Source organism: Carlito syrichta, unplaced genomic scaffold (genome assembly GCF_000164805.1).
Source record: "Carlito syrichta isolate Samal-C Ts95f unplaced genomic scaffold, Tarsius_syrichta-2.0.1 Scaffold288910, whole genome shotgun sequence".
Lineage (NCBI taxonomy): Eukaryota > Metazoa > Chordata > Mammalia > Primates > Tarsiidae > Carlito > Carlito syrichta.
Window position 1 is genome coordinate 88,094 of NW_007233006.1, and position 10,704 is coordinate 98,797.

General features: G+C 49.5%; 1 protein-coding gene across 3 annotated transcripts in view; it reads left to right on the top strand.

Annotated features, from left to right (window-relative positions):
* The window catches only part of MAP1B (microtubule associated protein 1B), a 99,583-nt gene that overhangs the window by 81,492 nt on the left and 7,387 nt on the right, over positions 1-10,704 (top strand). For all 3 annotated transcript variants that reach the window (XM_008053965.1, XM_008053963.2, XM_008053964.2), the window contains exon 4: positions 2,181-8,610. In XM_008053965.1, the coding sequence (XP_008052156.1) occupies positions 2,181-8,610 (6,430 nt within the window). The remainder of the gene's footprint in view (positions 1-2,180; positions 8,611-10,704) is intronic.

Sequence of the window (10,704 nt, forward strand, 5' to 3'; positions counted from 1 at the left end):
TCTCTGGGTAGAGATGCAAAGATAGAAAGTAGGGAGCTATTCTTTGTCTTTTCACCTTCTGCTTTAACTTGGTGATTATACACCAAGTTAAGAGCTAGTAATTGAATACCCCCTACACACAGTTGGATTTATACCCTTGGCTGCCACACTTCTCTGCTAGGGGGAATTTTTATAAATGAAAATGAACTAAACAATTTTAAAACTCCACTATTAAAAAGTCAGCAGTGGCTGGGTGCAGTGGCTCAGCCTGTAATCCCAGCACATTGGGATGCCGAGGTGAAAGTATTGCCTAAGCCTAGGGGGTTCGAGACCAACTTGGTGAGACCTCGTCTCTACGATAAATCACAAAAACTAGCCAGGAGTGGTGACGTGCGTCTGTAGTTCCAGCTACTTGGAAGGCTGAGGCGGAAGGATCGCCGGAGTCCAGCAGGTCGAGGCTGCGGTGGCCGGGAGCAGCCACTGCACTCCAGTCTGGGTGACAGAGTGAGACTCCAACTCAAAAAGAAAGAAAGAAAATTAGGATACAGAGAATTTTAATTGTGCTGTAGTGATGGTGATGAGGAGACGTCTGTGCTCATTATTAGACAAGAAACCATACTTGGTTTCTCATTTTTGCTTTGGCCAGTAAATAATTTGAGCAAATAACCCCCTCACCCCCCAAAGGATGGTATAGGATATTATGAAGTTAAGTTGGAGAAAAGCAGCAAAGTTTTATTATTTTGCTCTTCTCTGACCCTTCCATAAAATGTTATACTTTGGACTAATCGGCTAACAAAAATGACTCTTTCACTGCAATCTACCGTAGGAAAATTCAGATTCTATAAATTACCCTTACACATACAAACAAGAGTAGCCTCAGAATGTTGTTCACCGGGAAGTTAGATTATACAGAGGAAACTAATCAAACACCAGAAGATCAGAGTTCAAACCTGCTGGCTCAGAGATGCCTGGACCCAGTGAGACCTTTGCTTTGCATTTCATCATTTGCCATCCAGGACACAATCCTGGTCAGTTGAATCTCTGAGCTGATTTATGAACTTTACTGATGGGCGTTCATGGCGTGATTCTCCCTCTTTATCTGCTAGGCTGAGACCGTGAACCACGTGGGCAGAATATGGAGTGAGAAGGAACCTAATGTTAGTATTAAACTACAGTCGCTGTTTTGGTCCCAACTTGCTTTTCCATATTTCCATCCTTGGGAACTGGAACGGAAAGTTTCAACACACTACATAATGTGTTGAAAACTTTTGAGCCAGATTTGATCCTAGCCATTCATACCCAACTTGCCCTGAGAAGAATCAGAGTAGTAAGAGAGTGCCTTACCTCAGACTTAAACAGGAGTAAATACGGAACAAATTCGGCCACTGGCTTCAATAATTACCCAACCATTTTACACAGCTTCGAAAAAGCATTTGCAGAAAATCTGCTGGGTGAACCATTCATGTTTTAAGTAATGTGCCAGAAGTGAATAATTTCTGTGCCACCAGTGCCAGAAATGAATAATTTTTTGTAGTAATGGGCCATCCATAATTCCTTGTCTCCCATGGGGAAAAACTCCCACAAAACTTTGTCTTTTATACCCACCAAATTCCAAAAGGAAGCAACAAGTGCACTATTAACATGTCAATCAGGTCTTTTTTCTTTCTTTTTTTCTCTTTTTTCTTTTTCTTTTCTTTTTTTTGCCAAGTCCAGTGGAATAAAGTAAAACATTTCATATCAGTGGTGGAATGATTCCTAGAGCTATTCCCCATGACAGTTTAATACTTTTTAAAGGGCATCTTTGTGTGGCAAGTCCCCAGGGGTGATAGTTGAGGTGTTTCATAACTGTGGCATAAGCACCGGCCACCCAGGCGGATACTGGTCTTAGAACTGAAGCAGAGTTCTGGAGTTCCCTGCCGGGCAGAAACGGGCAGTGGAGGGATTGCAGGGGGCGTGCTAGAGGTGCTGTTGGTGGCAGAAGGGAGCAGTAGGGGGGCTCAGGACAGAGGCTGTCCATTTTCCAGTGTGGAGATATTTCAGCCCATACACAATGAGCATTGCTACGCAAGTGCATCTCTGAAACGGGTCCTCTGTGCACCAGTGATTCTATGATACGTAGAAACAGATGGAGATGGTGGATCGGTGATGGCAGTCCCTTGAACCTTTTCTTCCTTTCTTTCTCTCCTTCTTTTATCACCCAGATTGGGGAGTTACTGAGCACCACCCATCCTGCCAACAAAGCCAGCTTGACCCTGTTCTGTCCCGAAGAAGGAGACTGGAAGAACTCCAATCTTGACCGACACAATCTCCAAGACTTCATCAATATCAAACTCAACTCAGCTTCTATATTGCCAGAAATGGAAGGACTTTCTGAGTTTACCGAGTATCTCTCCGAGTCGGTGGAAGTCCCATCTCCCTTCGACATCCTGGAACCTCCCACCTCGGGGGGATTTCTAAAGCTCTCCAAGCCCTGCTGTTACATTTTTCCAGGAGGCAGGGGCGATTCCGCCTTGTTTGCAGTGAATGGGTTCAATATGCTCATCAACGGCGGATCCGAGAGAAAATCCTGCTTCTGGAAGCTCATCCGACACTTGGACCGAGTGGACTCCATCCTGCTCACCCACATTGGGGATGACAATCTGCCTGGAATCAACAGCATGCTACAGCGGAAAATTGCAGAGCTGGAGGAAGAACAGTCCCAGGGCTCCACCACAAATAGTGACTGGATGAAAAACCTCATCTCCCCTGACTTAGGAGTTGTATTTCTCAACGTACCTGAAAATCTGAAAAACCCAGAGCCAAACATCAAGATGAAGAGAAGCATAGAAGAGGCTTGTTTCACTCTCCAGTACCTAAATAAATTGTCCATGAAGCCAGAACCTCTGTTTAGAAGTGTAGGCAACACCATCGATCCTGTCATTCTTTTCCAGAAAATGGGAGTGGGTAAACTTGAGATGTATGTGCTTAATCCAGTCAAGAGCAGCAAGGAGATGCAGTACTTTATGCAGCAGTGGACTGGCACTAACAAAGACAAGGCTGAATTCATCCTGCCTAACGGCCAAGAAGTCGACCTCCCAATTTCCTATCTAACTTCCGTCTCTTCTTTGATTGTGTGGCATCCAGCAAACCCTGCAGAGAAAATCATCCGAGTCCTGTTTCCTGGAAACAGCACCCAGTACAATATCCTGGAAGGGCTGGAAAAGCTCAAACACTTGGACTTCTTGAAGCAGCCACTGGCCACCCAAAAAGATCTCACTGGCCAGGCTCCCACTGGTGCCTCGAAACAGGTGAAACTGAAGCAGAGGGCTGACAGCCGAGAGAGTCTGAAGCCAGCTGCAAAACCACTTCCCAGCAAAACCGTGCGCAAAGAATCTAAAGAGGAAACGCCCGAGGTCACCAAAGCGAATCACGCAGAAAAGCCACCCAAAGTTGAAAGCAAAGAGAAGGTAACCGTGAAAAAAGACAAGCCAGTCAAAACAGAGCCCAAACCGCCAGCGGCCGAGAAGGACGTGCCCGGCAAAGAAGAGCCGTCGCCAGTGAAAGCCGAGGCAGCTGAAAAGCAAGCCACGGATGTCAAACCCAAAGCCACCAAGGAGAAGACAGTGAAAAAGGACACAAAGGTGAAACCCGAGGAAAAGAAAGAGGAGAAGGAGAAGCCAAAGAAAGAAGTGGCTAAGAAGGAAGACAAAACGCCCGTGAAGAGGGAGGAAAAGCCAAAAAAGGAGGAGGTGAAGAAGGAAGTCAAAAGGGAAGTCAAGAAAGAGGAGAAAAAAGAACCCAAGAAAGAGGCGAAGAAGGAAACGCCGCTGAAGGAAGCCAAGAAGGATGTTAAGAGGGAAGAAAGGAAGGAAATTAGGAAGGAGGAAAAGGAGCCCAAGAAAGAAATTAAGAAGCTCCCTAAAGACACGAAGAAATCTTCCGCTCCTCTAGCCGAAGCAAAAAAGCCGGCTGCGCTAAAACCAAAAGTCCCCAAGAAGGAAGAGTCCGTCAAGAAAGATTCCGCTGCTCCTGGGAAGCCAAAGGAGAAGGGGAAGATTAAAGTCGTTAAGAAGGAAAGCAAGACAGCCGAGGCTGCCACCGCAGCCGCTGGCGCCGCGGTGGCCGCGGCCAGGGTAGCCGCCACTGGCCCTGCCAAAGACCTCGAAGCGGAGCGGTCCCTGATGTCGTCTCCCGAGGATCTCACCAAGGACTTCGAAGAGTTAAAGGCCGAAGAGGTCGACGTGACGAGGGACATCAAGCCTCAGCTGGAGCTCCTCGAAGACGAGGCGCGATGGAAGGAGACGGAGCCGGTGGAAGCCTACGTCACCCAGAAGGAGACGGAGGTCGTCAGAGGCCCTGCCGAGTCCCCCGACGAGGGCATCACCACCACCGAAGGGGAGGGCGAGTGTGAGCAAACGCCTGAGGACTTGGAGCCGGCCGGGAAGCAGGGGGTGGATGACACTGAGAGGTTTGAGGACGAAGGCGCCGGTTTCGAAGAATCCTCGGAGACCGGAGACTACGAAGAGAAGGCCGAGACCGAGGAGGCTGAGGAGCCAGAAGAGGACGCCGAGGAAAGCGTGTGCGCGCGCGCCTCCAAACACAGCCTCCTGGAGGACGAGGAGAGCACCAAGGCGGAGGCCGACGTGCACCTCCAGGCGAAGAGGGAGTCTGTGGCCAGTGGGGATGACCGGGCGGAAGAAGACATGGATGAGGCGACGGCCAAAGGAGAGGCGGAGCCGTCGGAGGAGGAGGCCGAGGAGGAGGACAAGGCGGAGGACGCCAGGGAAGACGACGAGTCCGAAAACATCGAAGCCGAAGATTACGTGATGGCCGTGGTGGACAAGGCCGCAGAGGCCGGGGGAGCCGAGGATCAGTATGGATTCCTCACGGCGGCAGCCAGGCCACCCGGAGCCCAGGCTCCCGGCCGAGAACCTGCATCTTCCATTCACGACGAGACCTTACCCGGAGGCTCCGAGAGCGAGGCCACCGCTTCCGACGAGGACAATCGGGAAGACCAGCCCGAGGAGTTCACGGCCACCTCCGGCTACACCCAGTCCACCATCGAGATCTCCAGCGAGCCCACCCCCATGGACGAGATGTCCACTCCTCGGGACGTGCTGAGTGACGAGACCAACAATGAAGAGACAGAGTCCCCGTCTCAGGAATTCATGCACGTCACCAAGTACGAGTCGCCGCCGTATACGCAGGAATACCCCAGGCCTGCTGCCGCCTCGCTCAATGGGTTCTCGGAAGGGTCAAAAACGGACGCCACCGAGGGCAAGGATTACAACGCTTCAGCCTCCACCATCTCGCCGCCCTCGTCTATGGAGGAAGACAGATTCAGCAGATCTGCTCTTCGGGACGCTTACTGCTCCGACGTGAGAGCCAGTGCCAGGTTGGAGATCAAAGACACCGTCTCGGCAGTTTCAGGCGACACACTTAGCCCGTCCAAGAGCCCGTCCCTGAGTCCTTCCCCGCCGTCACCCATAGAAAAGACCCCCCTAGGTGAACGCAGTGTGAACTTCTCTCTGACACCCAATGAGATTAAAGTTTCTGCAGAGGCCGAGGCAGTCTCGGTGTCTCCTGAGGTGACCCAAGAAGTCGTTGAAGAACACTGCGCTAGTCCTGAGGATAAGACTCTGGAAGTGGTGTCGCCATCTCAGTCTGTGACTGGCAGTGCTGGCCACACACCTTACTACCAATCTCCCACCGACGAGAAATCCAGTCACCTCCCTACAGAAGTCTCGGGAAAACCACCGGCAGTTCCAGTGACCTTTGAATTCAGCGAGGCCAAAGACGAGAATGAAAGGGCTTCAATAAGCCCCATGGATGAGCCCGTGCCTGACTCCGAGTCCCCTATGGAGAAAGTCTTGTCTCCTCTGCGCAGTCCACCCCTGATTGGGTCCGAGCCTGCATATGACAGTTTTCTAAGGGCTGATGGCAAGGCTTCTGGCAGATATACCGAAAGCCCCTTTGGAGAAAAGAATGGAAAACAAGGCTCTCCCGACCAAGTGAGCCCAGTTTCTGAAACGACTGCCACTGGTCATTACCACGACAGACAGGAAGGGAAAAGCACAGACTTTATACCAATAAAGGAAGACTTGGGTCAAGAAAAGAAGACCGATGATGTTGAAGCCATCCGTTCTCAGCCAGCATTGGCTTTGGATGAGAGGAAGTTAGGAGGGGATGTTTCTCCAACCCAGATCGACGTCAGCCAGTTCGGATCTCTTAAAGAAGACACCAAGATGTCCATTTCTGAAGGCACCGTCTCAGACAAGTCGGCGACCCCTGTGGATGAGGGGGTGGCAGAAGACACGTACTCTCACATGGAGGGCGTGGCCTCCGTCTCCACAGCCTCCGTGGCTACAAGCTCCTTTCCAGAGCCAACCACAGACGACGCGTCGCCTTCTCTGCATGCCGAGGTTGGCTCCCCACATTCCACAGAAGTAGATGACTCCCTCTCAGTGTCTGTGGTGCAAACGCCCACCGCCTTCCAGGAAACAGAAATGTCTCCATCAAAAGAAGAATGCCCGAGACCCATGTCAATCTCTCCGCCAGACTTCTCCCCTAAAACTGCCACATCTAGGACACCGGTTCAAGATCACAGGTCTGAACAGTCTTCAATGTCTATTGAATTCGGCCAAGAATCTCCTGAGCACTCCCTGGCCATGGACTTCAGTCGACAGTCTCCAGATCACCCGACGATGGGTGCAGGTGTGCTTCACATCACTGAAAACGGGCCGACTGAAGTGGACTACAGTCCTTCTGACATGCAGGACTCCAGTTTGTCACATAAGATCCCACCTATGGAAGAGCCATCCTACACTCAAGATAACGATCTTTCTGAGCTCATCTCAGTGTCTCAGGTAGAGGCTTCCCCATCCACCTCCTCTGCTCACACCCCTTCTCAGATCGCCTCTCCGCTCCAAGAAGATACTCTGTCTGATGCCGCTCCTCCCAGAGATATGTCCTTGTATGCCTCGCTCACCTCTGAAAAGGTGAAAAGTCTGGAGGGAGAGAAGCTCTCTCCAAAATCTGATATCTCTCCACTCACCCCACGGGAGTCCTCTCCTTTATATTCGCCTAGTTTTTCAGATTCTACCTCTGCAGCCAAGGAGAACACGGTGGCTCGCCACACTTCCTCTTCTCCGCCCGTGGATGCAGCGTCCGCAGAGCCCTATGGCTTCCGTGCCTCGATGTTATTTGATACGATGCAACACCACCTGGCCTTGAATAGAGATTTGACCACATCTGGCATGGAGAGGGACAATGGAGGGAAGACCCCTGGTGACTTTAGCTATGCCTATCCAAAGTCGGAGAAAACAACCAGGTTGCCAGATGAAGAAGACTGCGACTATGGGTCTTACCGGAAAACCACCCGGACCCCAGACATGGTCGGCTATTACTATGAGAAGACAGAGAGAACCACAAAATCCCCGGGTGACAGCGACTACTCCTATGAGACCATTGAGAAAACCACCAAGACCCCTGAAGATGGCGGGTATGCCTACGAAATTACTGAGAAGACCACACGGACCCCCGAAGTCAGTGGTTATAGCTACGAGAAGACTGAGAGGTCTAGACGGCTCCTGGATGACATCAGCAATGGCTATGATGACTCTGAGGATGGCGGCCACCCACTCGGGGACTCCAGCTACTCTTATGAGACCACTGAGAAAATTGCCAGTTTCCCGGAGTCTGAAAGTTACTCCTACGGGACGTCGATAACAACCGCACGAACCCCCGATGCATCCACGTACTGTTACGAGACTACAGAGAAAATCACCAGAACCCCCCAGGCGTCCACGTATGCCTACGAGACCTCAGACCGATGCTACACCGCAGAAAAGAAGTCCCCCTCGGAAGCCCGCCAGGACGTCGATCTCTGCCTCGTGTCCTCCTGTGAGTATAAGCACCCCAAGACCGAGCTTTCGCCCTCCTTCATTAATCCCAACCCTCTTGAGTGGTTTGCCAGTGAAGAGGCCCCTGAGGAATCCGAAAGGCCCCTCACTCAATCCGGGGGCGCCCCGCCGCCCCCGGGAGGAAAGCAGCAGGGCCGACAGTGTGACGAGACCCCTCCCACCTCGGTCAGCGAGTCAGCCCCGTCCCAGACCGACTCTGACGTGCCCCCCGAGACGGAAGAGTGCCCCTCCATCACGGCCGATGCCAACATTGACTCTGAGGATGAGTCGGAAACCATCCCCACAGACAAAACCGTGACGTACAAGCACATGGACCCACCTCCAGCCCCCATGCAAGACCGCAGCCCTTCTCCGCGCCACCCTGACGTGTCCATGGTGGACCCAGAGGCCTTGGCCATTGAGCAGAACCTGGGCAAAGCTCTGAAGAAAGATCTGAAAGAAAAGACCAAAACCAAAAAGCCAGGCACAAAGACCAAGTCGTCTTCGCCTGTCAAAAAGAGCGATGGCAAATCCAAGCCACTGGCTGCTTCGCCCAAGCCAGGGACCTTGAAAGAGTCTTCGGATAAGGTGTCCCGAGTGGCTTCACCTAAGAAGAAAGAATCTGTGGAAAAAGCCACGAAAACCACCGCCACTCCCGAGGTCAAAGCCGCACGTGGGGAAGAGAAAGACAAGGAGACCAAGAACGCTGCCAATGCTTCCGCGTCCAAGTCGGTAAAGACCGCCACCGCAGGTAGGTTGAAGAGGCCAGGTGTTGGATGCAGGCCACAACCATTCTGCTTTCATTTGGAGCCTTTATATTTCCCTGTTTGGCTTGGTCCTGGGAAGATGAGAGAGCTCGAGTTGAGGCTTTCCCTTCCCTCTCCTGTTCTCTCTCCAGAGATGTATGTCTCAGCCCAGTATGGCCTTAGGTTTGGAGAGAGTTCAACATATGGCTTAGAGCAGCTGTGATTCATCCCATGGGTTCCTGGGTTTGCATCCCCTTCTGGAAAACAGCAACTGCAGCCCTGTTCTAAATCTTTAGAACCCAGGATGTGTGTTTCAGGCTTCTCTGGAAGACTCAGCCATGCTGGCCTGGCCCCAGAATTCCACTGAAATGACACGGGCCAACAGCTCCCAAAACCTAAGGAGAACCAGAGGTTCCATTCCAAGGCTGGAATGACCAGTCTAGGCCCAAAATCTAGAGCTCTTTTTTCTTTTCTCTTTCTCTCTTTTTTGTTTGTTTGTTTGTTTAATGGCTCGAAATAGAGTCCTTACAAAATATTAAAGTCATACAATTTTAAGATTAAAAGTTACAACATTTTTATTTTTAGAAATCACCAAGTTGGAGAGACATCCCCACTAAAGGCAGTATTCTGTTTTCTTGTCAGCCAACAAATACCGAAATTTCAAGTGGCCAGTGAGTACTCGGGACAAATCAAGAGAAAAATCATTGAAGGCTCTCTTCTGATCTGCCTCTTATGCTGTGTCCTCATTAATACAGACTCAATGCTATTTCAGATTGAAATTCTACTTGGCAGGAGCAGATATCCCTGGCTTCTGAGCATTCCTGTTTTGGTTTTGATTTCCAGATTCATCAGATTCTCAGCAGTGACCTGAGATTTAGTGGAACTGGGCTCTGTTTTATGTAATTATTCAGGGATTTGAGATCACAGTTCACAAAGCAATATAAATTGACCCAAGCATGTGAAGTACAATGTAATTTAAATAACACATCCTGATTTACTAGGCAAAGTCTGGTAGGTGAATCTGGGGCTCTCAGGTTCACTACATATTAGGATATATGGGTTGCTAAAATTTTTACTTTAAACAATATGGTACATCAATTTTAGGAGTCCGTTCTCTTAAGATTTGGTCTTTTGACATGCATATAGAAAAACTGAATTTGTTTACATTTAGAATGAGTGGGAACCCCCCCAGATAAATAAATAATCCCTTTGTCTGAAAAAGTTGACAATGGGCCTGATTAGAAGAAAACATGAAATACATTTAAACAGATAAAAACCAACCAAAATTTGCTCCCAAATTTGCCATAACATATGTACCATAGCCCGCACAATTGATCTTTAAACAACTTTTTTTGGATAACTGAAGAGATCATTTAAAAACAAAGTAATAAATAAAGATGAGTTCATTTTCATTTATTTTTGAAGACGCTTTTAGACTTCTAAAAAGGAAAAACTGCACTTTTAGTTAATTTTGGAAACAATGCTGCATTGACATCTGGCAGTTCTCAGTTTGCATTTCTCTGAACAATCTTCATTTGGTGGTGATAGTAGTGATTTAGTGTACAAGGGAAAGTTGCAGAAATGTTTAACTACTCGGAGAGCGGTAACTCACAAATTTCTAATGCAGGCCAGAACTCCTTATGAAGCCTCCAAATGGATACTCGGAGGACTTTCAGCTCTGATTCATTAAGACAGCCTATTAGTCTCTTCATAATTTATCCAAATATCAGGTTGTGCAATTCGTACCACTCCCCTACCCCCCTAAAAATAAGTCGACAGTTGATAGAATTCTTTGGTGGTTTTGACTCTAGGATGACAGTCTAAACATCCCGGGGAGGTAACCCTGTGTATTTGAACCTGTAGATTAAGCACAGATAATCTAGCTGGCGTTTTAATTGACTTCACAGCAGTGGTCACAAACCAGTTGCATGTTAGAATCACCTGGGATACTCTTATTTATTTACTTATTTATTTATTATCTTTTTTGGGTTGGAGTCTCACTGTGTCACCCAGACTAGAGGCCACCGAGCCCGGCTCACCTGGCCTGTAATCCCGCGCCTTGGGAGGCTGAGGTGAGTGGATTGCCTGAGCCCGCGGGT